General features: G+C 65.2%; 5 protein-coding genes across 17 annotated transcripts; 3 read left to right on the top strand and 2 right to left on the bottom strand.

Moving 5' to 3' along the window:
* Positions 1–294: 294 nt before the first annotated feature.
* Positions 295–2500, top strand: METRN (meteorin, glial cell differentiation regulator). The gene is given in 6 exon segments (XM_025984726.2): positions 295–771; positions 774–794; positions 797–932; positions 1935–2005; positions 2077–2145; positions 2148–2500. Coding segments are annotated over 6 exon segments (759 nt in total). The 5' UTR covers positions 295–521; the 3' UTR covers positions 2360–2500.
* A 2481-nt stretch (positions 2501–4981) lies between these two features.
* On the top strand, positions 4982–6326 carry ANTKMT (adenine nucleotide translocase lysine methyltransferase). 2 transcript variants are annotated; one of them, XM_025984724.2, is made up of 5 exons: positions 4982–5233; positions 5461–5565; positions 5645–5785; positions 5901–5951; positions 6073–6326. In XM_025984724.2, the coding sequence occupies exons 1-5, from the start codon at positions 5072–5074 to the stop codon at positions 6292–6294; spliced, it is 681 nt and encodes a 226-aa protein (XP_025840509.1). In that variant the 5' UTR covers positions 4982–5071; the 3' UTR covers positions 6295–6326. The 2 variants fall into 2 exon arrangements, with proteins under 2 accessions (XP_025840509.1, XP_025840510.1); XM_025984725.2 differs by lacking the exon at positions 5461–5565 and having other exon boundaries at positions 4991–5233.
* CCDC78 (coiled-coil domain containing 78) lies at positions 6325–10477 on the bottom strand. 7 transcript variants are annotated; one of them, XR_012000695.1, is made up of 12 exons: positions 9886–10477; positions 9633–9719; positions 9472–9558; positions 8757–9241; positions 8546–8624; positions 8335–8460; positions 7979–8166; positions 7747–7905; positions 7583–7626; positions 6824–6890; positions 6648–6748; positions 6325–6552 (listed from the first exon to the last, which is right to left on the bottom strand). XR_012000695.1 is itself a non-coding variant. In XM_025984714.2 (12 exons), exons 1-11 carry the CDS (start codon positions 9937–9939, stop codon positions 6696–6698), a joined length of 1458 nt encoding a protein of 485 aa, XP_025840499.2. In that variant the 5' UTR covers positions 9940–10477; the 3' UTR covers positions 6325–6552; positions 6648–6695. The 7 variants fall into 7 exon arrangements, 5 of the variants coding, with proteins under 5 accessions (XP_025840499.2, XP_025840497.2, XP_025840498.2 ...); XR_012000696.1 differs by having other exon boundaries at positions 6648–6744; XM_025984714.2 differs by having other exon boundaries at positions 6648–6770; positions 7747–7912.
* Positions 10478–10822: 345 nt separating this feature from the next.
* HAGHL (hydroxyacylglutathione hydrolase like) lies at positions 10823–18649 on the top strand. Of its 5 annotated transcripts, none has more exons than XM_072754214.1 (10): positions 10823–11237; positions 11506–11570; positions 11659–11776; positions 11853–11961; positions 12036–12139; positions 12381–12482; positions 12774–12853; positions 13104–14478; positions 15782–16165; positions 16944–18649. In XM_072754214.1, the coding sequence occupies exons 1-8, from the start codon at positions 11133–11135 to the stop codon at positions 13270–13272; spliced, it is 852 nt and encodes a 283-aa protein (XP_072610315.1). In that variant the 5' UTR covers positions 10823–11132; the 3' UTR covers positions 13273–14478; positions 15782–16165; positions 16944–18649. The 5 variants fall into 5 exon arrangements, with proteins under 5 accessions (XP_072610315.1, XP_072610314.1, XP_025840507.1 ...); XM_072754213.1 differs by having other exon boundaries at positions 10873–11237; positions 12384–12482; positions 15922–16165; XM_025984722.2 differs by having other exon boundaries at positions 10873–11237; positions 12384–12482.
* On the bottom strand, positions 13552–20935 carry CIAO3 (cytosolic iron-sulfur assembly component 3). 2 transcript variants are annotated; one of them, XM_025984716.2, is made up of 11 exons: positions 20380–20935; positions 19830–19925; positions 18360–18503; positions 17953–18085; positions 17367–17501; positions 16987–17105; positions 16654–16783; positions 15866–15938; positions 15275–15412; positions 14684–14841; positions 13552–14460 (listed from the first exon to the last, which is right to left on the bottom strand). In XM_025984716.2, exons 1-11 carry the CDS (start codon positions 20443–20445, stop codon positions 14222–14224), a joined length of 1431 nt encoding a protein of 476 aa, XP_025840501.2. In that variant the 5' UTR covers positions 20446–20935; the 3' UTR covers positions 13552–14221. The 2 variants fall into 2 exon arrangements, with proteins under 2 accessions (XP_025840501.2, XP_025840502.2); XM_025984717.2 differs by having other exon boundaries at positions 19839–19925.
* Between the last annotated feature and the right edge of the window lie 5961 nt (positions 20936–26896).

Raw genomic sequence — 26896 nt, 5'->3', positions numbered from 1 at the left:
GGTCTGCACCTCCTGGGGGTCTGATCCTGGGGGCCAGCATCGGGCCCCTCATCCCTGGGGACCGTGCCACCTCTAGGGCAGGATGGGGACTGGAAGCCCCCATCCAGTCTCTGAAGGGGCCACCTCCCCACCAGGGGCTCCAGTGAGGGGTACTCCCACCCTGACCCCAGTCAAGGGCTGGCAGACAGGGCGCAGGCGGAGGTGCGGGGGTCGTGGGGGCGACAGGGTGACACCCAGCCCGCCAGGCCGGAGCTCGGGCTTCGGTGTCCACCCCCCCCCCCCCCACTCGGCCCCACAGAGGCTCTGCCTCCTGCCCCACGCGCACCGCCGCGATTGGTGGAAAGTTCCTGGGCCCGGCCCCCACGGGCTGCCCCGCAGAGGAGAGGTGCGGCGGGTGCAGGGGTGCGCAGGGCGCCCGGGGACCACAGGACCCTCGCGCTGCTGTTGCACACTCTGCTCTGGCCTCCTGCCCCGCCACCCGCCTGGCTGCTCAAAGCATCACTGCAGCTGGAGTGGCAGGTATGAGCAGCCGGGCGGGTGCGGGCACAGGGGGTGCGGGCGCCCCGCCTGAGCGCCTGCCCTGCGGTCCTGTCCGCAGCAGCCTGACCCAGGAGCCGGGCGGCATGTGTCAGCTGTCCTGGCGTGTGCAGGGACAGCATGTGTCAGCTGTCCTGGCGTGTGCGGGGACGGGGTCCGCTGGCCGTACCCGCCCCAGCCCCCATGCGCAGCCCTTGGCCGGCGCGCAGGTGTTCGCAGAGCGGGCAGCTGGGGGTCTGAGCTGCTACTAGCCGAGGGCTGGGGCCCCGTGAGCGCCAGGCCCTCTTCCTGCAGGCCACCCTGCACCCCGACATCAGCTGCCGGGTGGCCTCCTTCCGCTTCAAAATGTGCAGGGACAGGCATCCAGAGCTGCGGCCACAGGCCCCGGGGCTGGGCGCTGGGTGGGGACGCACCTGTCCTCCGCACTATAGGAGGGAGAGACTGAGGAGTGAGAGCGAAGTGGGTTGTTAAGGAGCGCACAGCTGGGATCCCTGGGTGGCGCAGTGGTTTGGCGCCTGCCTTTGGCCCAGGGCGTGATCCTCGAGACCCGGGATCAAATCCCACATCGGGCTCCCGGTGCATGGAGCCTGCTTCTCCCTCTGCCTATGTCTCTGCCTCTCTCTTTGTATGACTATCATAAGTAAATAAAAAATTAAAAAAAAAAAAAAAAAAAGGAGCGCACAGCTAGTGAGGATGGGTGGGAGGGTCAGAAAGGGCTGGGAGATCCCTCAGGGTTTGGCTTAGGGAACCAGCTGGCCCAACTCTCGGTCCTTGAGGGGCTGGGGGAGGGCCTGCAGGGGGACACAATCAAGGCCCCTGGCAAAGCTGTCCAGGGCTCCCTGGCCCAGCGTGACCGTCCTCCTTCCCCCAGTCCAGTGCAGCAAAAGTCCAGTGTGTGCCTGGTCACCATGGAGATACGGCCTTGCCTCCCTGCAGGGCACAGGGCCCAGCTCTTTACTTTCCTGGAGCTTGGAGCCTGACCCCACAGCAGAGGGTATCCTTCTGCTCTGCCCCCTGGCCCCGGGCCGGAGACCCCAAAGCTCACGGTCATGTCCTGCCACCCGCTTGGGTTGGGCTGGTCTTTGGGCCAGGGAAGCGGCTCCGGGGAGCCAGCGGGGTGGCCTGGGTGGCCACACACTGGTATGTGCGTGCAAGGCAGATGTGAGCGTGTGCCCCAGACCCCTGCTCCACGTGCCTGCATGCCGGGCACAGCAAGGGTCACCATGAAGACAGGGTGTCTTCGGGGCGTGTGCCCACAGGCTCCCTTGGGGGCCCTGGGGCCTCAGTTGTCATCAGGCCCTGAGGGGAGGGTCTGGAGGCCTGCCCTTTCCCTCCTGCCTCCAGGTGGGGTGGGGGGCATGCAGGGGAGGGCAGGACCTGCACTCACCATCTCCCCTCGTGCCAGGTGCCCGCAGGCCCTGCAGCCACACTGAGCTCCTGCTGGCTGCGTGCACCAGCGAGCGACTTGGTATCTCCGCGGTGACAGAGCCTGGGGGCTGCCGTCCCCTGCACGCCACTGGCCAGCGTGTCTCCCCACAGTGATCAATGGAACCATCCATAGGGTTGCCCACGACAAGGAGCTGCAGGAGTCTGTTCTCACAGAGGCCACTCTTCTGGCGGGGGAGTCGGGGACCAGGCCTCCATCCACACCCCGCTTCATTGCGGCGTCCGGGGGGGGGGGCCTGGCACCTTCTTCTTCATGGGCTAGAGCCACTTTGGGGAGGCCTGGCTGGGCTGTGCACCTCACTTCCAGGAGTTCAGCCGAGCCTACGGAGCTGCCCACACCAGCCGCCCCCACCCCTGCGAGGTGGCCCTGGACTGAGGGACCTGGGAGCCGGGCACGGGGGCCGGGGGGCTCCCACCGGGCCGCCGCCTCTGAGCTGGTGGCGGTAATGGTAACGGATAAGAGCGCTGCCTCCCTTAGCCGGTGGAGACGAGCATCCCGTGCCTCGCTGGTGCTCCTTCGGCCGAGTCGCTCCGCCCTGGGGACTGTGCATTTCTGCCTCAGACACAGGCTGGGGCAGCGGTGTCTCGTCCAGGCCACCCGGCCAGTGAGGGGGACTGTCAGTGGCCCAGGCCCTCGGGGAGGAGCTGCTGTGCAGGTTGGCGGGGAGCAGGGACTCTACCCCCCTGTTCGCCTCAGCCCCGCGGCTCCTTCCTTGCACGGCAGGTGCCTCTGTAGCTCAGGGTGGGAGTGGGGGAGGGCTGGAACTCCCAAAGTCCTGGCTGGGTGGGGTCCTTTTGGGGAGGCAGGTAGGCAGACACCACTCATCGCCTGACAGTGAGGGGCTGTAATCGGGTGGGGTGCCGGACTTCCCTCTGCAGCCTGCCGGGACCCAGCAGACCTGTCCTGGCCCCATCCTACTCTCGGGAAGAATGGGCCCTGCTGTTCTGAGGGTCTTGCGACATGCAGAGCATCCTAACATGGCTTGAAGCCTCGTGGGAGTGTCTCCCGTAGGGTCGGGCATGCTGCCTGTTTCTGGAGGGCAGGGGTACACAATGGTGTATCTGAGGACCATTTCCCGCCACTGGGCCCATTGTTGCTGCCTCCGCATTCCTCCTCAGCCTTAGCCACACAAAAGGCCAGTGCAGTTTGGGACAAAGCCTGGGGCCCTTAGGCTGAGTGCCCCCGGGGTGGGGGTGCAGGCAGAGGCCCCTAAGCTGGGGACGACCTGACTCGGCTCACCCCAGCCCCACAATCCTTGAGAAAGCCAAAGCTCAGGTGTGGTGGGGGGATGTGTGGGCTGATGGCCTGAGCCCTGGAAGCAGCATCCCATCCTTACCTGCCAGTCTACACCTGGGAAGGGGCTGATAGTGAGCTTGGAGGCCAGAGGCCGTGTCATTTTTCAGGCGGGAACTGAGTCTCGGAGAGGGACTGGTCCGTGCAGGGCCCAGACACAGGGCCACTTCCTCCGGGTCCCGCTGACAATCTCAGGGAGGGGAGGTGCGCTCCACCTGCCCTCCTGAGGTTCACTGCTGCTCTTCTTCCAAGCTCGTGCTCAGAGCTGGGGGCTCAGGCCCGAGGCCTCTCCTCCTCTCCGTTGATATCCCCTCACCCGAGAGCAGGACCAGCCCGTGGCTTTGAAAACCATCAACACGCTGACAAGCATACAGAGTGAGCTGCGGCCTGGACCCCTCCCTGCACTGCAGGTGGCTGTCCCGTCGGCCCCGTCCCCTTCCCCAGGAGTATCTTAGCACAGCCCAGAGGAGGAGGAGGAGATGAGGTGATCCTCCTCCTCCCGTCGGGAGGCTTTGCAGTGTCCAGGCGGCCCCAAGGACGGCTTCTTCTTTAGGGCTAAGCAGCATCCTCAGCCTTGGCATCTGTCCTGACTTTCTGGTCTCTCCACTGCCTTTCCTAGGAAGGAGGCCTGGCCACACCTGGGGTCACTGTACGCAGCGTCTGGGACCAGTGTCCAAAAACACGTGGGGCAGCCTCCCTGGGGGGGCTTTTGGTTGGGTCCCGGTACCTGTGCACCTGCCCCAGGAAGTGCCTGAGCCTCCCGCCCCAGCCTCCACAACATGCTAACTTGCAACCAATGCTCGTTCCATAAAGTGCAGAGGCAGCGGCAGTGGGTGCGGCTAACGGGTCACAGGAGCCCCCGATGCTCCTGGGCGGGCCTCAAAGCCGGGCCAGAGGCTGCACACCTGCCCTGGGGGAAGTGCCGAGGGGAGAGGCTGGGGGCGGGCATGGCCGTGGGGCTGCGGGAGCTGGCCCCGGGGCCCTGGGGCACATGCGCTCGCTGGCACACACCTGCGCCGTGCCCGGAGGCGACCCCGAGGAGTGTGCTTGGGGGCATTCTCGCAATAAGCTTTTATTGTCTTCTAGAGCCCGGGGCACCACTTTTCTGGGGGGCTGGGGGAGCCTGACAGCCCCAAGGGACAGGGGCTGCTGCGGCCGGCTCCGGGCGGGGTCTCCTGCCACCCTGCACACCCGGCTCTCAGGACCGGGGGCGGCGGCCTTGGGCTCCCGCGCAGGGCCGCGTGTGGGTGCAGGCGCCGGCCGAGGAGGGCGCCGGGCCGAGGAGGGCGCCCGACCCGGGGCCCCGCGGCCCGCTCGCCTCCCCACGCCCCGGCCGCGCCAGGCCCCGCTGCACCCCCGCGTTCTGGGCGTTCCTTGGAGCGGAAGGCTGAAGCGCACCGGCCTTGGGCGCCCCTGCCCTCTGGGTCTCCGCCTCTCCCGCCGCGGCGCCCCCTGCCCTGCCTTCTTCAGCGGGGCACCTGCCGCGGGCTCGGCGGGCGCTGCGGGGCCCCGGGGGCCGCGAGCGCCCCAACCCCCGCCGCCGCCCTCTCCTTCCTCCTCCCCCCCCAGGTCGGCGGCCGTGTCGTCCCTGCGCGGGGACGGGCAGCCACCGGCTCCCGGGCCCAGGCCCCCTGCGGGCCTGCACGGGGCGGAACGCGCGGGAAGGGCCCGTGCCCCCGGTCGGACGCGAGCGGGGGGCGCTTCCGGCGCCCAGCCGCGGCCTCCGCCCGCCCCTTCCGGCGCCGCGGCGGGGACGCTCTCCCGGAGCCCGGGAGGACGCTGGGGCGGGGGACCATGGAGCCGGACGAGCCGGGCGAGGCGCTGACGGAGCTGCGCGAGCGGCGGCTGGGGGCGCTGGGGTTGCTGCAGGCGGCGGCGGGCTCGGGGCTAGCCGCCTACGCCGTGTGGGTGCTGCTGCTGCAGCCGGGCTTCCGGGCCGTGCCGCTGCGGCTGCAGGTGCGGGGCGGGGCCGCCTGGGGGGCTGCAGGTGCGAGGCCGGAGCGGCTGGGGGGCGGGACCGACCGGGGGCAGGGCCGAGCGGCTGCGGGGCGGGGGCGAGGCTGGGGCCGGGGGTCGGCGCCGTGCCGCTGCGGCTGCAGGGGCGGGGCCGGGGCGCAGACAGGGCGCTGGCCCCGCCGCCGCGTGGGTCAGGTCAGGGGACCCCGCCCCTGCTCCTTGCCCAGGTGCCCTATGTGGGGGCAAGCGCCAGGCAGGTGGAGCACGTGCTGACGCTGCTGCGAGGCCGTCCCGGGAAGACGGTGGACCTGGGCTCCGGCGACGGCAGGATTGTAAGCACCTGGCGCAGGGGGCGGCCGTGGCCCGCGCACCGCGCCACCGCTCAGTCCCCACGGTGTCCTGTGCCCGCAGGTGCTGGCGGCCCACAGGTGTGGCCTTCGCCCGGCGCTGGGCTACGAGCTGAACCCGTGGCTAGTGGGGCTGGCTCGGCTGCATGCCTGGAGGGCGGGCTGCGCGGGCAGCGTCCGCTTCTGCTGCCAGGATCTCTGGAAGGTAACCCAGGGAGTCCTGGAGCCCCTCATGCCCCACGTCTGACTTCCACGGTTCCCGTTCTGGGTTGGCCACCTGCCCGGGCAGCTGACTCTCCTGGGGTGACGTCTTCTTGCAGGTGAACCTGAGGGACTGCCACAACGTGTCTGTGTTCCTGGCGCCTAGCGTGGTAGGTTGGGGGCGGGGGCGGCAGCCCGCCCCAGGGGAGGCCCAGGCCAGCCTCGCAGCACCTGCTGTGCTGGGCGGTCACCTCCCGTCCTGTGCACGCTACCCTCTGCTCTTTCCCACAGCTCCCACTGCTGGAAGACAAGTTGCAGGCGGAGCTGCCTGAAGGGGCTCGAGTGGTGTCGGGGCGCTTCCCCCTCCCCACTTGGCAGCCTGTGGCCGTGTTGGGTGAGGGTCTGGACCGCGTCTGGGCCTATGACGTCCATAGTGGTAGCCCAGCTGGTCAGGTCCCCCCAGGACCCAGTTCTGCCTCAGTCCCTGGGGCCCCCACTTCTCCAGCTGGCTGACTATTTGGACACAATAAAGACTCAGCAGACTACGTCCTGACTCTTGTTAGGTGGAGGGCTGAGAGGAATAACCCCCACCCCAAGGAGGTGTAGTGGGGAGGCCTCCACGCTGGCTGTGAAGAGTTCTGCTGTGGTTTGACAACTGGCTAGCGGCTTCGGGTCTTCAGGTGCTGGGGCTTCACTGAAGGTGTGGCCCCCACTTTCTAGGCATCCTCCGTACCCGTCAGCTTCCTCAGCCTCAGGATCTCCTGTTTGTACCTGCATGGAGGGGTCAGCATTAGTCACCTGCCAGGCTGTCCACAAGCCCTGTCTCAGTGCCTGGGATTGGGGTCCTCAGGTCACAGCCAGCCCACCTGCCTAGGTGCTGGTCCACGTACTCCTGTAGCTCAGAAAGTTGCTCCTCAGCCATTGTGGCCCGTACCAGTAGCTGTGCCCGCTCGCGTTCCAGCTCTGCCTGGCGTGGGGGAGGGCATCAGCTATGAGATGGGACAGTGTGAGGAGGGGCTCCCAGCCAGGCTTTGCCGATTACCTGGGTACCATGGGAGAAGTCCTGGAGCTTCTGGTGGATCTGGGCCCAGGAAGCAGCTTCTTGGGCCCTGTGGGGAGACAGGAAAGGGCAGGTATGAGGGCCAGCATCAGGCCAGGTGCTGACCAATGGTCTTGTTCAAGTTGGAGTACCAGACTCAGGACAGCATGCGCCCACCTGTCCACTATGGGCCTGCTCAGGCCTCTGAGCTATCAGCATGTGGGGGCAGGGCAGCCCAGGCCCACTCACGGAGGGCTAAACCGTGAAGCCAGACAATGACCCCGGTGCCGTATAGATGTTGATAAGGGGCCTACCCCCCATCCCTAGGGGTTTACTTCTCAGAACTCTGGCAGTAGGGGCTGATACAAATCCTCCCTATTGCACAGTTAAAAACATGGAGGCCCAGAGGCAAGGACTGAAATCACCGGGCTGCCTGCTCCCATCCTGTCCCAAGGCCAGGGCCTCTGCTGGCCGTCCACCATGCCCCGTCATCCATAGGTCACCCAGGTCTCTCTGAGATGGCCCCTCCTCAGGGGATCTCCGTGACCTTCCATTCAAGGTTAGACCTCTCCTGTCAGGACCCCATTCACCCCAGGCACTCGGCCTTCTGTGATTATGGCTGCCTCCCATACAGACCCAAACCCCACAGCACAGATGGGCAGCTTGTTCACCACAGCAACCAAACCCCACCCAGCAGTCAGAGTTGAGGGCGCGGATGACTGATGCTCCTGCAGGTCCCCAGCCCCACCCCTGGGTACTCACTGTGGCTCTAGCATGCCCCCCTGGGAGGCTTCCCTGAGCTCCTTCTGTGGGAACAAGAGCAGCGTTGTGAGCCTGGTGGGCTGTGGTAGGGATCCTGTGTCGGCTGAACGGGGCAGGCTGCTTAGGGCCTGTGGGGCCGGTGGGGGGCAGCAGGGAGAGCTCACCTGGGCCTGGAGCTTCTGGAGCTTGGTCTGCAGCCTGGCCTGGTCTTCTCCTGGGTGACCAAGTGCGGGAGCCAGATGCAGAGGCTCCAGGTCGGAGGTGACTGCCTCAAAGGTAGCTTTGGGGGTCCCGGGTGCCCCACTGGGGCCTGCCAGCACCTGCTGCACACTAAACCACATGCCAAGTCACATAGAGTCACCCCCCCCAAGGTGCCCGTCTCAGGGAGGGGCCCACCTGTGGGCAGCCAGCAGCTCCTGGTGTCTACGGCTTAGATCTGCCAGGCGCTTGCGGTAGGCACGAGCAGCCCGGGCCAACTGCTGCTCACGGATGCGGTGCGCTGCCCTGATGTCCTCCAGAGTGGTCTCCAGGAACGTGCGAAGGGCTGCAGCCGTGGGCACCCGGCCCGCCTGGTTGGTGTACTCCTGGAGGGGCGGGCGGGGCGGGCTTGCCACGCGGACACTGCCCACAGTCCCCTCCGTGAAGTGGACTGGGCTGTGCGCACAGCCAGGCTAGGCTGGCTCCCCGGGACCTGAGGCCGCTCGCTCAGCATGGGGCCACCCCCCCAGCACGGGGCCGCCCCCAGTGCTCACGGCCACAGCTTGGGCACATCGCTGCAGCTGGAAGGCATACTTCTCGTTCAGCTTCTTGAGCTGCAGCTGCAGCTGGGCGTTCTCTACCTCGGCCTGGCGGAGCTGACCTTGGCAGGCAGACAACACCTGGGGGGGGGGGTAGCCCTGAACCCATACTCCACGACTGTAGGACGCCCTACTAGGTGTCAAAATGGGCAGGGCGGGGCCTCACCATGGCTTGTGCAGCTAGTCGTTGCCCAGCTGTCCTGGCCTCTGCTTGTGCCCCCTGCAGCCGCCGGCCCAGGTCCACCCTGAGAACACGGGTATGAGGCTCAGCTGGGCCCGGGGTGGGGCGGGCGGGACTCCCTCTGCTCTTGGAAAGAGCCGCTCCGAGCCTGGGGTCAGGCTGGACCCTCCCCACGCCGAGGGAGGCAGCCACTCACACACAGGCCTCCAGTGCCTGCTTCTGGGCCTTGTGCTGCTCCAGCACTCGCTTCCATTCTCCCTGCAGCTGCGGGGTGCACCAGGGCTGGCTGGCGGAGACCCCAGGCTCTGGGATCCTGGCATTGCCCAACACCACCATGGGCTGGGGGAGATCTGGACAGAGCCCCAAGCCACGAGGCTGCGCACCCACGCCATCCCCCAGCTTCTGCTGTTGATGCTTGGGGGCCGGGAAGTCCTCAGGCTGTGCCTGTACGAGAGTGCCAGTCCCGACCTCGCTGTGCCTCTGCTGGGCCCCTGCTGGGCTCCCGCCCAGCCGGCCCCTCCATGCACTCAAGGCGACCTGGGGCCTGTGGTGGGTGGAGTGTCCCTGCTCCGGGGCCTTGTGCTGCAGCCCCGGTGCCAGCTCCCGGCAGTGCCCCAGGTCAGTACGAGCTCCATGCAGCTGCAGCTCCAGCTCCAGCACCCGGCTCTCCAGCCATAGGACCTGCAGGTGAGCGGGTGAGTGGCTGCGCCTGCCTGCCAGGCCATCCAAGGTAGGTCCACGTCATCTGGGTACGTACGGGGACACAGCACAGGTGGCAGATGGGACTCGCAGGAACCACCAGTGTGGACAGTCACATGGGTGCACTGGGACCCCCCACAGCACTGGTCCCCAGGATGTGCCAGCCCCCCATGCGCTCCGGCTGGCACGTGTGGGCACGTATCAGCACCCACCTCACTCTTCAGCTCAAAGACTTCGGCCTCATGCTGCTCCTGCAGCTGAAGAGTTGTGATCTGCAGATCGACCAACTCCTTGGAGATCTGTGGGTGTCTATGGTGAGGGGGTGCCTGTGGGTCCCTCCCTCCTGCTAGCACCCTAGGGCCCCCACACTCACCTGCAGTCGCTGTTCCTCACTCAGCTCTAGATCTGAGGGAAGCTCTGTCTTGAGGCTGGCTGTCCAGTCCTCGGCTTGGGGCAGAACCTGAGGAGGCACCCCCATGCCCCAGGTGGGTGTCAGGCTTAGGCGTGGCCTCCGCCCCCCCCCCCGCCCCCCACACAGGCCGCTGGAGCTAGGGCTGTGTCTCCTGGCCTCTGAGGGCATAGCCTGACCCCATGGCAGCAGCACAGGTGCCCCGGGGGGGACTCACGTTCTCAGTGGCCCCGGGTGAGGGCCCCGGCCTGGTGGCTGCAGCACGCTCCATGGGCAGAAGGAACTGTGGCCACCCCAAGGGCGGGCTGCCTCACCTCCGGGCCCGTTGCCGCCACACTGGCTTGCGTTGCCAAGGCCTCTGTTGGTCTCCCCCACCCGCGAGGGCAGCCGGGGCAGTTGGGTGGCCGGGGAGGCGGCCTCTCAGCTCATTCCCTGTGCGGCCCCATCCTGTCCGGGTTCGCTTTCTCATCCGGGAGGTGCACGCCGGCAACTCCGCCCTTATCCCAGGTACCGCTGGTTGGACCCGGGAGCGCATGAGAAGTCGCAGGCGAGGCGGTAGCACAGAAGCAGCGAGGCCCTGCGCTGCGCGGGGATTCACACAGTAGGCGCCTTCTGTATGCCGACCTTTCTGGTTGGGCCGGCGGACGGACCTACAGATTCCCCCGCCCCCAGCCGGAGGGTAGGGGCTGGGAGCTTCAGGAGGCCCGGCTCAGCCCCGGCGACGGGAGGGCTTCGCGGAGGAAGCGCTGGGGGACCGGGCGTGCGTGCCGCCCCCCCCAGGCACGCGCGCGCCCCAGGCCGCGCACGCCAGCTCCCTGCGCCGGGGCCCGGGCCGTTGGCGGCGGCCATCCGAGGGCCGCGCTCCGTTCAGGCCCGTGGCCAGCGCCGAGGCCCCCCTCCGTCCGGCCGTCGGTGAGGCGGTCCGCGCAGTGGGCAGGCGCAGCCCCCGCGGGCAAGGTTGCAGCTCGGGGCCCCGGCTGCGCAGCGGGGACAGGAGCGGGGCGGGGCGGGAGGGGCGTGGCCTAAGGGGAGGCGCGGAGGGGCAGGGGCGGGGCTAGCGGCGCGGGAGGGGCGGTTGCGTCGCCGCGGGGGGCGTGGCCTAGGCAGAACGCGCGGGGGGGCAGGGGGCGGGGCTCTGGGAAGGCGTGGTTAGCGGGAGGGGCGGCCCCGGGCGGTTGCGTCGTCGCGGGGGCGTGGCCGGAGCGCGGAGCGGGCGGTGTGGCCGCAGGGGCGGCGGCAGCGGCGGCGGCGCGGGGGCCTGGCGTCTGCACCGGCCGGCCGGGCTGGAGCCTGGGGCGTGCGCTCCCGTACCGGTGCTCCGGGAAGTCGGCGGAGCGGCGAGCGGGCTCCCTTTCTGACCCCTCCCTCGCGCAGCCCTGCCGGGGCCTGGAGAGGGAAGCCCCCGCCCGGAGGAAAGGGCGCGGAGCGTCTCTGGAAGACACGGGGTGCCTGAGCTCCGCGACCATGAAGGTCAAGGTCATCCCCGTGCTCGAGGATAACTACATGTACCTTGTCATCGAGGAGCGCACGCGGGAGGCTGTGGCCGTGGACGTGGCCGTGCCCAAGAGGGTGAGGGCAACCTACGGGCGGCGGGGAGCGCTGGGCCCCCCACCTCGGCGCCCCGCTCCCTGCTCCCTGCGCACTTGGCGCGCACGGCTCGCCGCGTATCTCGGGGCTGCCGCCTCTGACTTGTGTCCCCTCCCCGGTGCCCGTGGTCGTTCGCCCCCTGGGTCTCCCCACCGCACTCCCCCTGCTTCGCCGCTGGCGCCCCGGCGCGGGGCGGGCAGGGGGCGGCCACCTCGCCTTTCCGAATCTCCCTAACTCCCGTGCCTTTCAGCTGCTGGAGATCGTGGGCCGGGAGGGGGTATCACTGACGACCGTGCTAACCACCCACCACCACTGGTGAGCGCGGTCGGGGCGGGTCGAGGCGCGAGGGCATCGCCCCTGCCCCACCGCGACCCCGGTGTGACCCCGGCCCGGCCGTCCGCAGGGACCACGCGCGGGGCAACGCGGAGCTGGCGCGGCTGCGGCCGGGGCTAGCGGTGCTGGGCGCCGACGAGCGCATCTGCGCGCTGACCCGCAGGCTGGTGCACGGCGAGGAGCTGCGGGTGAGCGCGCGCCCGGGAGGGCGGGGAGCGGGCCTGGCCCCCCCTCGCCTCACCGCCGTCCGCCCCTCTGCCGCAGTTCGGGGCCATTCACGCGCGCTGCCTCCTAACGCCGGGCCACACCTCCGGCCACATGAGCTACTTCCTGTGGGAAGAGGAGTGTCCGGACCCGCCTGCGGTGTTCTCTGGTACCGGCTGCCCCGCCCCGCCGCCCCGCTCCTCCGGCCCAGCCCCTCCTCCTCTTACCTGCCGTGCCCCCCAGGGGATGCGCTGTCGGTGGCCGGCTGTGGCCTGCGCCTGGAGAGCACAGCCCAGCAGATGTACGAGAGCCTGACGCAGATCCTGGGCACGCTGCCCCCCGATACGGTGAGGGCCGCCCCCTCCCCGCCCCTCCTCTTCCCTCCTTCGGGCTCTGGTTGGCCGCACACGCTGTGGCTGACTTGTGCCCGTTCCCGCGTGCAGAACCAAGACTCACCAGCCCGAGCCAAGGCCGACCGGGTCCGGGTGGTGTTGGGGTCCTGGGCCGGGGGGCCAGGCCGCCCGGGTGAGCACCCCCCCATCTGCCGGTGGCAGCACTGTGCACCCCCTGAGTGCCTCCTTTCTCCAGAAGGTGTTTTGCGGCCACGAGCACACGCTGGGCAACCTGGAGTTTGCACAGAAAGTGGAGCCGGGCAACGACCACGTGAGAGCTAAGCTGTCCTGGGCCAAGGTGCGGCCGCTCCTCCCTGTCCTCCCCAAGGTCTGGAGGGTGGGTGACGGTTAGGCGGGAGGAGGGGCACGGCAGGGGGAGTCAGGACCACTCCTGCCTTAGCTCGGGGTATCCTCCTGGGCAGGGGCTGGGCAGCCAGTAACCCTGGTCCAGGGGTGGCCGCCCTCAAGGGCCACACCGGGCAAGGCAGCCCTTCTGCTCCCGTCTCTGGGAAGTGGTGGGGCTGAGTGGAGCCATGTTGCCTGGGGGCTCTTAAGATAAAGCTGTGACAAGGGCCTGTGGTCATTCCAGAAGAGGGACGAGGATGATATGCCCACAGTGCCGTCCACCCTGAGCGAGGAGCTCCTCTACAATCCCTTCCTAAGGGTGGCGTGAGTACTGGTCGGCATCCCAGGCCTTCTTGTGGGGGCCCTGTGCTCACCCCAGGGGCTGTGCTAGAGAGCAGGCTGCCTCGTGGCTGGCTTGCTGTCCTCGGGTCCTCCTTGGCTGTCACCTGGGCTCTGCAGGAGGTGTCAGGGGACTGGCTACTGGGCTGGCTCGCAGCAGGGTCTTCAAGCGTCCCCTGCCAACACCCACCAGCAGTCCCCAATAGGGTCCCCATGGCGCCCCCTCTCCCCACAGAGAAGAGCCTGTGCGCAAGTTCACGGGGAAGGCGGCCCCGGCCGAGGTCCTGGAGGCACTCTGCAAGGAGCGGGCAAGCTTCCAGCGGGCGGTTGAGCCGCTGCAGCCGCAGGCCCGGGCCCTCCTGGCACTGCAGTGGGGGCTCCTGGGCACACCCCAACAGAAGTGAGCCCCAGGAGGACCCGCCGTGGAGCCAAGCATCACAGCTCTTCTCCTTCAACCCTCAGCCGACGGAGCTGAGGAGGATTGCCTCTGTAAGCTTCCATGGCCCTGCCCAGCAGGCTTCCCAGCCTTGGAGGGTGGGCACTGCACACGTGAGGCCCTCTCTGGGGTGCATGTGACCCCTGAGGCCTGGGTGTTTGGGAAGCGGTGTGCTAGGGTGCACTATGAATAAAGCTGTGAAAGGCCTCTTTCTCGATGCTGCCGGATGCTCTTGGACTTGGAACCGTTTTCAGAGAGATCCCTTTATTAGATTTGGAGCTCTGTGGTGACAGGCCTGGCGGGCTCAGCACAATCTGTCCTCTCCCCCACCCAGTCGGGGGGGGGGGGGGGGCCCAGCTGTGGGACAGGACTTCCTGCCTAATCAACAGAACCTGCTTCCCACCTGGAACACTGCCCAGAAACGCAAGTTCTCAGGTCCCAGAAGCCACGGCGTCCTCAATACCCAGTTCCAGGTGGGGCAGGTACTCCATCCCCAGCACAGGTGCTGTGGGCTGGGTGCTCCTCTCCTGCCAGCGTCCACTGCTGACCAGTGCAGGAGGGCTCCTCACCCTGGGCAAGGAGCTTGACTAGCTTGGCCGACCCTGCTTCAGGGAGGTGACTCCAGACATGGGGAGGGATCCCAGCTCTGCCTTAAGCTGCTCACAAGACAGGCCCTCACAAGGACACTGCTCACAGACCTGGGCCCATGGGGAGGTTCTGGGACCTTGGGGAACCTCTGGCCTCCTGCCATGGGGAGTCTGGGTGAGTGCAGGCTTGAGATCACCTTCACTGGCTATGGGTCCGAGTCCTGTTTCTGTGTGGGTTCCAACACATCCCTGCCGCTCGGTGTTTTGGGGGCAATCCCTGGGGTCCCAGGACTGGCTGTGGTCGGCCCAGCAGACCTGTGAGGAGGCCTCCTACCACCTGATGCTGAGGCCGGAGCTGGCCTTCTCCACCGCATGGTAGCTTGTGTGCAGCAGACGGCCAGCCTGCTCTGAGCCTTCACCCTGCAGCCAGCTCCTATACAGTTCCTGGACGCCAGGCACGTCCTCCGGCACCTCCATCCTAACCATGCCGTACAGCATCTCAACCTGCTGGAGAAGCTCCTTGCTGGGCACGTCGGGGGCCTTGAGCTGGCCTCCGCCGTTCAAGCAGCCTGGAGGAGACAAGACAGGTGAGAGCAATTATAGGAGGACACCTGCGCTCGGGGGCATGGCACACCGCTTCTCAACGCCGGCTGTCCTGCGCCCCCCGACCACCCAGGCGGGGGAGAAGACCAGGCTTCCTCCACCCCTCCTGCCCTGGCAGGACGCTGCCCCAGCCCTGGTACTGGTAAGGGCCCCGCGCGGTCTCTGAGGAGCAGGCCACGCCACAGCTACCTGCGGGGCAGGCCATGACCTCCACGTAATGGTACGGGCAGCGCCCTCGCTTGAGCTTCTGCACCAGGTTCTGGATGTTGCGGAAGCCGTAGGCTGCGGCAAAGTGCAGCAGGACGCGGCCCTCCTTCTCCAGGGTCACCTCCTTGAAGTCCTTGTTCCTGAGGGAAGCACAGCTTGGGCTCCCTCCCGTTCCCACCCCTGCAGGCACGTTGGTCGAGCTACCTGGCTCTTTGGTGGATAGTGAGGAAGGAGAGGGTGGAAAGCTCACTTCTGCTAAGTTTCCTCATCTTTAGGATGGGAGCCCCCTGCTTCCCGAGGATGGCCCCGGGGCGGGGCGTTGTGTCAGGACATCCCTTGTGCCAGGCACACCACCTTGCCACCACAGCCCATAGACCACTGGGGGGTGCAAAGGGACACTGACCTCTGTGATGGGGAGGCAGAGCTCTGGAGAGTTCTCGCCAGACAGGAGGGCTCAGCTCCTACCTGGTGCCCTGGGTCTTCATCAAACCCAACCTGCTGTCCTCCAAGCCCAGCTCAGCGAGGGAACCTGATGGGCTGCCCTGTCCCCAAGCGCCAGCCCTTCCCACTGACCTCAGGGGTCTGTAGGTGACCTCATCCACGTGGATTCCAAAGAGCTCCCAGGCTGCATGCTGGAACACGTGCTCCAGGTAGCCCCCGGAGCCCCCACCCCGATGGCTGCTGGGTTCTTGGGCAGACATGCTGCTGCACCTGGGGAGCAAGGCATGGCCTCAGGTGGTAGCAGGGCTACTGTCCATGGAGGTTTCGGGTAACCTTTGTCTCTCACACTTGAGGGAAAAGAGTCCAAGACCTGGGGGCCTTTTCTGGGTGTCAGAAGGTAGCTCAGGTGGGAGGATGACTGTCCTGCTGTCAAGTAATCTGTTTGGGGAGCTCAGACCTGTGTCAAATTGGAGTCAGCTCCGATGACCATCAGTTAGGTGGCCACTGGCCATCTCGTGAACTTTACCACCTCTGTGAACAAGTCACAGGGCAGACATGGAATCACGCAGAAGGAAGCCATGGCGGGGGAGAGGAAGGGGACGGGGCCTACCCCATGTTCTCACTTCTGCTGCTTGCCAGGACACCTGCAACCCCCAACCAACGTCACGAGCACCTTGACGCCAGACTACACGCTCCCCTCTGCCGCAGGAGATGCTGACTTACAGGCTGTCCAGGGGGGCTGGCTCCAGTTCTGAGAGTGACACCCCTTCTTCCTCCAGCAACTTGAACACTTCTCCTACAACAAGACCCCAGCACAGACGCTCTTCAGCTGAGATCTCCACAAAAAAACACTGAGGAAACTCCCATCGTCTGCAACCTGTGCTTTGGCTCTGGACACCCAAACGCCCACCTCCTGGCCTGAGGGTGGAGGACGAGCCTGGCCACAGAGGCGAGGAAGGACTCTACTTCTGAAGACCCTCAGAAGAGCCAGCCTGCTCCCCAGACCTGCGGCCCACCCTCACGGTGGGTGGCACGGCGGGGGGTGGGCAGGCCCATCCCCGAGGTGCGCCCACGGCAGTGTGGTCACGGCTCCCCACAGGTGGACAGGGCCACATTCATGCAGGAAGCCTTTCCCCACCGCTGTCCGGGCTCCTGAGCGTTTATTTCTCTGTATTTTAAGCACCTGGGAGACTCTCTGAGGCTGCTCAACTCAGAAATGGGGAGACCCACATGAGTCAGAGCAGTTGACAACAATCTTGGCACACCTCCCACGCAGACTGTTTTAGGGCAAACACTCAGGTAGTGCGGGGGGGGTGAGGGGAGCCCATTGATCACAGGTCACCAAGATCATGGTACAGCTGTAAAGCTGTGAAGCTGTGAAGTAGGACCTGGCTCCGAGGAGAGGGCGGGGGGTGCCTCGTGCACAGGGGATGGCAGCTTCAGCCGGGGCCTGTGGGCAGAACCCAGGCAACGCCATCCATGCCCTGGACTCAGGGCAGCAGGACCCACACCTGTGGTGACGACACAATCCACGTCACGCGTCTGGTGCTCCTGGTTGAAAAAGTCTGGTCTGGAAGCTTCCAGCTTTTTGTCATAGCACGGCATTACCGTCACATGGTAGATCCTGTCGGGGGTCAAATGCTGCCGAGAAATGTGGAAATGTGGAATTGCTGCCTGACCCAGCAGTAAAAGGGGGCCCCATCAGGTGAGGTGGGGGTGACACAGCCAGCCAGTGGCCAGGATGTGAGCGAGCTTCTTTGTAGGGGCCTGTGGACATTATAGATCTTGGCTCATCTTTCAGGACAATGGCAGTGAATGGTTCACAGATGGAACATTCCTGTTACCTGCTGCTGGGCAAAGAAGTCCTTGACCAGGGAGCCCATGACCTGCTGTGGGGACCGGGCAGTGCTGAGGTAAGGGATGAGGAAGTTCCCATGCGTCTTCTCAGCATAGCAGATCCAGCCTGCGGTCGACACAGGGAACAAAAGGGCCGTCTCACCAGCCAGTGAGTGACATGATGCTCTTGGGGTGGAGCTACTCGTACAAGGGGCTATGGTCCCAGACTGCCCCTGCTCTGCTGTCGCTCACTGGCCACTGGCATCTGTGAGATCGTAGTCTGGGGAGCTAAGGGACTCTCAAGGTGGCTCCCCCTGCCGAGGAGACCAGAAGCCTACGCTGCCGCACGGAGCATTCCTGTTACCCGCGACCTGCAGCGTGGACACACCTGGGCAGGCGGACGTGAGCACAGGCAAGGCCTGCGTGGAGTTGGCCTGTTCTCGGAACCGCTGCACAAACTCGCGCTGGCTCTCCAGGAGACTGAAGCTCCTCGAGAAGGCGGTATCAAACACATAGTGCACCCCTGCAAGGCAAGCACCACCTCACCCCCACGAAGGACAGTGGGATGGCCCCAGCTGCGCCCACGGTGACAGCCACACCCTTTGTGGACCAAGCCACACCCTTTGCAGTGCCCAGTCCACGACCTCCCAGCCCAGCTCCTGACACACAGAAGTCACCCAAAGTGGATCTGAGCTACAACCTGACGGGGACCTGGGAAACGGGCCTCATGATGATCATGTAAAACCAATGAGAGGAGTGGGTGAGTTCCAGGTTGGGAGAGCACAGAGAAGACTCAGGGGGCTCCCCGCTAAGGCACAGCTCCCGTTTGTCAAACCGAAACTTCAGGCTGAAGTCAACTCCGAACAGTCTGGAGTGTCTGGATTCAGGGACTCGGAGGCCTGAGGAGCCCCCTCACGGGACCCCCCCCCCCCCCCACACTGAGCTACAGCACTCACACGACGTTTGGTGCCTACCGATCTTCTTGAAGAATGCGGTCAGCTTTCTGGCAGTGTCCGTAGGGCTCAGCTGAAATCTTGCAGCCAGCGAAGCTCTGGATTGGGGCGAGACAGAAACCACAACCAGCCTCTGCTGCCCCGGGGCTGCCGTCTGCAAAGCAAGGGGCACGTGCTCACTTGGTGTGTTTCACACGGAGTCCCCGTGGTCTGGTGCTGGAGACAGCGTGCCCTACCTCCGTCAGGACATGTCATGTTTAGGCACGTGGAGGGCCCAACACTTTAGCGTAGCGCTGAAGTATTGAGATCCCGCTGATGACACTTTAAAAATGTGGGAGTCACATGGAGATTAGCTGCCCTTGAAGGCAACAGCTAAGGATACGGGGGTTGATGTCAAGTTAAAGTCTCCGAGACTGCCCACCACTTACCTTGTTGGCATCTAAGACCTTCCGCAGCTCCTCGTGGCTTTGCTGAGTGATGAGCACGGTCTCCGCCGAGGTGACACAGCCACTGCACGCCAGGCAGTCATCCAGCGAGATCTTTGCCTTCTCCAGCCTCTGGGTCCCTCCGTCCTGCAGCCACAAGGACATGAGCTCTCACGATGACAGAACCTACAGGAAACCTTTATTCTCTGGCTCACAACTCCGACAACCAACACGGAAGTTGGCTGGCTTTGAATGCCATGGGATTTTTAAAGATTAAATATCTATTACAGAAATATGTACGTTCCATATGTATTCTAGACTTAATTAGCTCCATCAAATTCTATCTTTGGTACAGGATCAGCTGGCACATCAGAATCGTATTAATGAGGCCTGTAGCCTGTCAGGGGTGGAATGTGGGTGTTAAAGCTGCAGAGAAGCAGGTGACTTGTCTGCACTCACGCACAGAGGTTCCTAGTCTGCACTCGTGCAGCTGTGAAGACGGGAAAACGTCAAAGGCCGGAGACCAACAGCAGGATGAGAAAGGCAAGGCTGAGATGAAGGCAGAGAGGGCAGAGAGAGGTGGTGCTCTGCTCAGTGAAGAGCAGCAGCCCTGGAGGGGACAGACACACGGGCGGCAACAGCCAGATGGCAAACAGATGCAGAACCTGGTGTGGGCGCCGGTGTCCTGGCTGACCCCCTGCCACTTCCCCAGGTGCCAGCGACCCAGCTGAGCCCCTGTACTTCCCTATACGCTCAGAAGAGTGTGAGCCAGGGCCAGGCGAGCTCCAGGGGCCCAGAATGGGACCTGGGGGGCTGAGGAGACGGGGTCTCCCTTCCAGCCCAGCTCATCAGGGCTACGCTTCACACCAAAACCCCATTTTGAGCTCAGAACTGAAAGTACCCTAACTTTCGAGTTAGTTGGGCATAAAGGCTCAGGCTTTGATCTCGTGCCAAGAGAATAAGCTTCCCAACTTCTTTCCAAATCAACCACTGCTGCTTGGGACAGCAGGGCCGCACCTCTCCTGGACCCCTTCATAGGTGGGCCCCACCCCACCCCAAGGTGGCATTCCCCTGGGCTGGGCTGGCTTGGGCAGGGGCTGCGGTGTGCTTCAGGGTCACTCTCCTGGCCTGAGCAGGGGGCCTGTTCGCTCCCTGTGAATGCCCGATCCCTGTCCCCCCCAGCCCTGCCATGTGCCACTGGAGGCTCCTCCCCTGCCTGGAGGAGTTCCCGTGCCAGGTGCGCCCATGCCTGTGGTCCCTGGGATGGCACGGCCATTCTTGGGAGTCCTCCTAGCCGACTAGGCCGGGATCTAGTTACGCTGTAACCACCTAAGGAGCAGCATCACTATGAGCAACATCCTCCTGGCCTTGATGACAAGGAATCCGACCACTGCAGAAGGCCCCACGATCCTCGTGCTCCTCACTGGAAAGAGCAGCAAAATTGCGCTTTTGGTCACCTGGGCTGGAACTCACCGGACTGACCTGGAAGTAACTCCCGTCATCCTCGATGTGGATCTTGGCCACCCCGCTTCCGGGCCGCCTGTCCACCTTCACGGGCTTGATGCAGTCCTGCTCCGGGAGGAGACGGCAGTCGGGGCGCCGGGGGCAGCGCTCATCGCGGCTCAGTCGCCCGGGGACGGGGACGGGGACAGCGGGGACAGCAGCCCCGCCGCGCGCCCCGGGCTCTGACCTCACCTCTGACCTCACCTGGACCTCATCGTTCTCAGGACGCCCAGGGGCCGCGTGCGCATCTCTGGCAGGAGGCCGGCGCCTGCCCGCGCCGGCACCTGAGCACCCCCTGCCACCCCCCTCCCCGTGCCCCCTCCTCCCTCCCCCCCCGCCTCCCCCCTCCTCGACCCCTCCGCCCTCCCCCGCCCGCACAGCCCCCCGGCCTCGGCACGTCCCCCGCGCGGGCGCCCCGCAGGCAGCGTCACGAGCCCGACCCCCCGGCGGCCTCGGCCTCCCTCTCCCCCAGGAGCGCCGAGGACGCGGCGGGGCTCCCTGGGTCCCCCTCCAGGCGCACCTGAGACGGCCCGATGAAGTCATCCAGATCCGTCAGCTGCAGCGCCCCGCTGAAGGGCGACGCCATGGCGCCAAGCCTGCCGCCGGGCGCGGAGCGCGGAGGTCGTCAAACGCCGCGAAACGGCCGGCTTGTTCCGCCACGCTGCCGGAAAGCGTCCTGCGCGGCGCATGCGCACCTGGCCCCTCGGCCGGGCTCCTGGAGCAGGGCGCGCGCCCCCTGCCGGCGGGTGCAGCCCCGCGGACAAGCCGGCCGCCTTCCCCGCGCCGCGCGGACCCGTGACGCGTCCTGCCCCGGGGCTCACCTGCCGGCCAGGTGTGCGGCCCCGCAGGCCTTGCCTGATCAGCAGCGGCCCTGGGGTGGGGGCCTTCCGGCCCCAGCCATCCCCGTCCTCACGATGCCTGACGTAGGTCTCAGACAGGATGCCCGAGGTCTGAACGGGCGCAAGCGGTTCTTAGAAGTAGGCGAGCACGAAACAACCCGCTTCACTGAAATGCCCCCGAGCAGGTTTACAAAATAAAAGTGAGAAGAGTAGCAGGTGCCATGGAGATGGGGGCAGGATGAGGACCTTTCGGATGGGAATGACAGCGATGATTTCCCCGGGAGGGGCTCTGGCGGAGGCTGGCGGGAGGGGCTCTGGCGGAGGCTGGCGGGGGCCGTACGGGGCCGCGTCCCTGCAGGGCAGGCTTCACTCTCCTTCCCCTGGAATCCAAGTCTGTAGGAGCAAACTAGGTGGATGACAGGTGGGAACGGCCCAAGTGTCGTCAGCAGCCGGGTGGGTAGGCCAGTTGTGGTCCAGGCACACAACGATCAGCGCACAGCTGCAGAGCAGGCCCAGGCACTGACACCTGCTGCCATGGGGCTGACCCCTGAGGACCTGATGCTCAGTGAGAGAAGCCACATGTTGTAGGGTTCCGTTCCTAGGCCGTGCGCAGAACCTGGAACTCCGCGGAGATGCTAAGTAGCTTCAAGGTTGCCAGGGGCCGTGCAGGAGGCTTCGCTGTGCTGTGATAGAAAGTGTTGGAAATAGCAGGAGTGGTTGCGCCACACTGAACGCAACGAATGCCTGCGAGTCGTGCGCTTACACAGGTCCTATGGCACATTCTTTTGTGTATATAATAATGTAACGTATAAATTAATAGTGTATCAAAAACTACTGAATTGCACATTTTAGTGGGTGGATGGTATGGTACATGAGTCTGAATCTCTATAAATCCACTGCCCCAAGGTGACCCCAAGAGTGGGGACAGTGTGTGTGCCCAGGTCCACCCGGTTTCGAAGCCTCAGGACCCCCGTCCCCGGAGACAGTGTCTGGGTCAGGAACTCTGACTGGAGGTCCTGGCATCACACACGCACACACGAGGGCCCTGGAGACAACCCTGTGCCTGCCTCCTCTACGCACCTGCTCTCACACCTGCAGGTTGTTTCATCATCATCATTAGTGAGTATTTACCGTACGTTTCCCGTGTGCAATGCCAGGGTTTACACGTTGGGGGAAACGGGGCCCTTGGCCAGCCTGGGCCACCACCAGGACGCCACGACGGGGCGTGGGCGCCCTGCTCCTTGCACTGGGACAGACGCGGACCTGGGCGTCCGCTCCGGGTGTGCCCACAGGACCCCCTTTGCCCAAGGCTGGCCACCGGAGCTCCAGGTGGGCGCGGGCACAGTCCCACCGAGGTGCACGCAGCTGCCCCCGCATGCAGGCGGCCGTCAGTGTTGCCGTGGGAGGGACCGGCCCCGTGTCAGTGTCCAGTGCTGCTGCAACGGGGGACAGCAGCTGAGGTTTACAACCACAGAGGTTTATCCTCTCAGAGCTGCTGAGGCCACGAGGCCGAGGCCACGGTGTCCGCAGGCCCTTCCAGGGGCCCCTTCCTGCCTGGTGTGGCTGCTGGTGGTCCCAGGCAGCCCTCCGCTGCTCCGTCGCAGGGCTCCCGCGTGTCTCCTCCTCCCTCCTGTCACTGGATTCAGGGCCCAGACTCCTACCAGCATGATCTCGTCCTGACGTCCTTGATGACATCTGCAAGGACCCTATTTCCACATGAGGTTTCATTTACAGGTTTGGGGGACACGTTATTTGGAGAGCACCATTCAACCCACCACAGCCCTCATGTCCAAGGTTTTTTTTAAAGATTTTTTTATTCATGGGAGACAGAGGGAGAGGCAGGCTCCCTACAGGGAGCCTGCTGGGGGACTCGATCGCAGGACCCCGGGATCACGCCATGAGCCGAAGGCAGATGCTCAGCTGCTGAGCCACCCCGGCGTCCCCCTCATGTCCAAGTTTTTGTGGGATCCTCAGGATCTGCTGCGAAATGGGATGCGTCTCCCCAGGTCTGTGGACTGTGTGGACTGCGCTGGCCCAGGTGCGGGGCTGGGAAGGACCACACGGGCTAGGCTGTCCGACAGCCAGGCTTGGGCCAGGAGGTGTCTTGCAGGCAGGCAGCAAGGATCCAGGGTCGGGAAAAGTAAAAGGCGTTTTGTCCTTCCAAAAAAATGCTCGGGGGCTCCTGTTCTGGTTCCGGTGGAAGAGCCTACAATTCTTGATCTTGGAGTCATGAGTTTGAGCCCATGCTGGGTGTAGAAATTGCTTAAATCAATAAAAAATTAAAAAAAAATTTCTTAAACATGTGATTTCAAAACATTTACTACATCGTCCAGTGCTGCTGTGTTGTATACCAAGGCGTCTGCAAAACGTTGGGAAGTAGAAGTGGGGCTTGCTCCCCCTGCCCCGCCGGGTGTAGGAGGAAGGATGTGTGCAGGAGAGGCCCAAGGGCCCACGTATCAGACCATGGGCGGGCACGGGAGGGGCTTCCGGCTGCAGCAGGGCCCCTGCCTGGGAGGGAGGTCAGTAGTTGGCCGTTCAGGGTGAGTCGTGAAGGTCAAGGCTGGCCTCACGCCCCGACAAGAATGTCCAGCCTCCTGAATGTGCTCCTGTCTTTTTGTAAAGTGTGGGTGGCCAGCTGGGGGTGTCCCTGCCAGGTGAGGGTCTGCACGCTCGGGAGTTTCTGGGTAAATCAGCCTAGGTCCCTGTGAGTCATGGGGGTCCTCCCCTGTCTGGGGGAGTGTGGGCACAGCCGCTCACCCCTTCCACTCTGTGAGGCTGCGGCCCTGGAGGGACGGTGGGGAAGGGCCCACGCGCGGTGCCCCCCGTGCCCCTTGTTCTCAGCATCCAGGGAGAACAAGCAGATTCCGGTGCAGGATCCGGGTGCTCCGTCTGAGCCCCCCGGCCGGTGCAGGTGCAGCCTGACTCCCCGGGAAGCCGAGCGCTCCCTGGGCTGAGCCGGGCCGCCCTGTATTTGCTGCAGAAAACCACCACGGGCAATGAGCACATCATTAGCGCCTCCCGCTGTGGCCCCTCGGCTTGTCAACAGGTGTGAGCCTGTGGCAGCCCCGGGAGGCGGGCAGCAATTAGCCGCTAATGAGAGGCCTGCGACCTGCTCCTGGGGGGCGGGGGGCGGGGGGCGGGGGGGGGGGTGTTCCGGGGAGGGCACAGCAGGGAGGGCGTGCAGCAGGCTGGGCAGGCCAGGAGCCCCTGGGGGCTCGCGGGGCCCCGATGCTGCCCCCCACCCCCGCCCTGCGAGGACACCTAAAGGGTCGCTCCCCCAGACCTCCCTGGGGTTGAGGGTCACGACGTGTCCACGTGCGTGTCTGGCCCACTGACGCCCAGCAGCACGTGATCCTCTGCCCATGTCCCAAATCCTTTCCGGGGACACGGTGTCGTCCCTGCCCTGCTGCCGTGTCTGAGCTGCCTCCCGCCTCCCGGGCTCCATGGAGCCCCGAGGCCCTGGGTGTGGCCCCTCTGATGCTGCCACCTGTCAGCCAGCCCCTGCGGCCCCGGAAGGACCCTGCAAGGTGCTCCACGGAGCTGGGGCGGGGATCGCCCAGGGCAGCACCCAAGACAAGACCCTGAACCCAGCCTGGCCTGCTGCCTGTGGGAGGGTCACCCTGAGCACTGAGCCCCAGAGCCCAGCCTGGAGAGGTTCCAGCTGGTGAGGTCATGGGCCCTCTTCAGAAGACACCTCCCACCGGGCCCCCTTCCCTCCTGCCCCCACAGTCTCCTTGGAGGACAGCCTCCAACTCCCCTTCCTTGGGCTGTAGAGTCAGGAGTAGGTGAGGGGACAGGGTGCCCCACGCTCTGTAGGACATGAGGTCTTCCTCATGCTGGGGGCCTGGGAGGAAGGAGCCAGCTGCCTTGGTAGAGACGGGGAGCAGGGAGCCACTCTGCAAAACAGAAGACCCCACGGGGGTTCACTCCACCCACGTCTGGGATGACGTGTCTCCCTGGCTCTGACCCGGGAGAGCTGCAGGCCGCAATTCCCGGAGGTCCAGGCTGGTCTCTCCATCTCTGCGTCGGTTCCCCTTCTGACCTGGGGCCACCTCCACCCTGGGCAGCCCTGACTGCCCACGTGCCCTGGGGCCTTTGGGACCCCAATCTAGGCCACTGCTCCCAGATGCCATCCTGACTGCAGGGGTGCTGGGAGGTGGGCATGTGCTAAAAGCCAGGGAACAGTGAGGAAGCAGTGTCACCCTCTGATGGCCACGTGGGCCAGCCCTACCAAAGGTTCGTCACCCAGCCCTGGAAGCTGTCCTGAAGTGCAGTGAGGTTCTTGTAGGTATGGCAGGTTCTTGAGAAGTGACCAGCTGTGAGGGGTTGTGGTGCCAAGCAGGGCACAGGTCAAGTCTGGGGGTGGGAGGGGCAAGTCACCCCAGGGGCCCTGGCTGCGCAGGCTTCAGACCATGCGCAGAACACCTGCCACATGGGGGCCACCGGCCAGTCCTGAGCTCATCCAGGGGGCTCCACGGGAGAGCTGGTCCAGGATCCAGTCCACGTCCTACTCCTGGGTGGTGGTGCCTGAGGCCATGAAGAAGGCGGCTAGCTGGGCACGCTGACCAGAGCCTATCTAGGACCCGGACCCGGGCCTGGGCACTGCCCGTCAGCCTGGCCCTCAGGGAGCCACCTGTCCCACCCCAAAGCACCCTGACTGGCTGTGCTGCACTGTCCTCGAGCTCATGCCACTGTCTCAAGTCCTCACACAGCAGGTGTGGAGTTGGAATGATATTTCCCAGGTGCGCATCCAGCCACAGCTGGAGTTTGTCCTGGGGCACGTGGGACACGTAGGAGCAGAGGGTGCCTGGGGTGATTCAGATCCGTGTGGAGGAGGCAAGCCGGCCCAGCCGCAGCTCTTGGCTGCTGCCCCAGGACCCCAGCCTATGCTGGGGGGGAGTCAGTGAGGGCGGCCCCGCATGCTCGCTCTCCCTCCTGCATGCCTTGCACATCGTGTGGGGTCTGCAGATGCTGCGGTGGCTGTAGGGTGCCGCCTCCAGGAGCAGCTGGGAGGCACTGCTGCAGCCCCTCGCTCCGGGTCGGCCACGCGGGTGGGGTCACCAGCCAGGCTCCCCTCCCCAGTCCAGCCATAGGGCCGCCCACCCCCACCTCTTCCTGTAGTGGCTGGAAGGCGTTGCAGGAGACACCCGCTGGAATCTGGGCTAGGATGGCACCTGCCATGGCTGGCAGGTGGGCCTGGATGAGAATGTGACGTCCTGGCTGCGCTGTCCCTGGAGGCCAGGTCCCAGGTGGCACAGGAGATGGCTGGGGCAACACTTGGCAGCCAGGCTTGAGGAGCAGGGGTCACTAATCAGCAGTGCCATCTCCCCTTCAGCCCCCAACTCAGAACAGCGGCTCACAGACACCAAGGTGTCTGGGGAAATAAGCCAGGGTGCATCTGTGCCATGTCGGGGGTGTGCTGGGTCCCCCATCTAGCTGTGCATGAGCTGCCTCTGCTCCTCTGAGAAGGCATGAAGGCAGCACCCAGGATAGTCCTGCTGGGGGAGCAATGATGGTCAAGGGGAGGGTCTGGTGCCCAGCAGGCCACCCCAGCAGCAGCAGGCCAATGGGGGGACACACAGGCTCCACTGGGCCTCAGAGCCCAGGGCTTGGGGTGGCAGTGGCAGGTGTACACTCAGGTCAAACTTGATCCTGACCCCGGGACCTGACTACCCCCCCACCTTGGGGCCTGACCCACCATGCCCCACCCCCCACCCCGGGACCTGGCCCACCACACCCCCTGACCTGGCCCATGCCACTGGCCCCCCCAGAACTGGCCTGTGTTTCTCACCCCTGAATGAAGCAGCCCCATCCCTGGCCCTGTTGGGCTGTGTGTTTGGGGGGTGCACTTGGGCTCCAGCTGGGGGCAGTTAGTGAGGTGGGGCCGGAGTCACAGAGGCCAGGACGGGGGTTAGTGGCCTAGCATTCAGTGATGGTGTGAGGGGCGGGGGGGCTGTGGCCAGGCAAGGAAGGCTGCCTCCCCAGAGTCTCCAGAAATCAGCCTGGTAAGGCACACGCTTAACTGCTTGAGGCTGAGCCACCCAGGGGCCCCTCCCACTTTCTTCCTCACGCATGCGCCTCGTTCCCCAGCGCCGTGCACCTGTGAAGTCTGCACTTGCCCCAGTCTTTCTGCCTGACTTAGGCGCTGTGGCTCTTAGTATCCAGGCACTTGCCTCCTCTTCTCAGGTCATGGATTTA

This window comes from Vulpes vulpes, chromosome 3 (assembly GCF_048418805.1).
Source record: "Vulpes vulpes isolate BD-2025 chromosome 3, VulVul3, whole genome shotgun sequence".
Classification (NCBI taxonomy): domain Eukaryota; kingdom Metazoa; phylum Chordata; class Mammalia; order Carnivora; family Canidae; genus Vulpes; species Vulpes vulpes.
The sequence above is the reverse complement of the archived record's forward strand: the minus strand, read 5'-3'. Positions and strand labels throughout refer to the sequence as shown.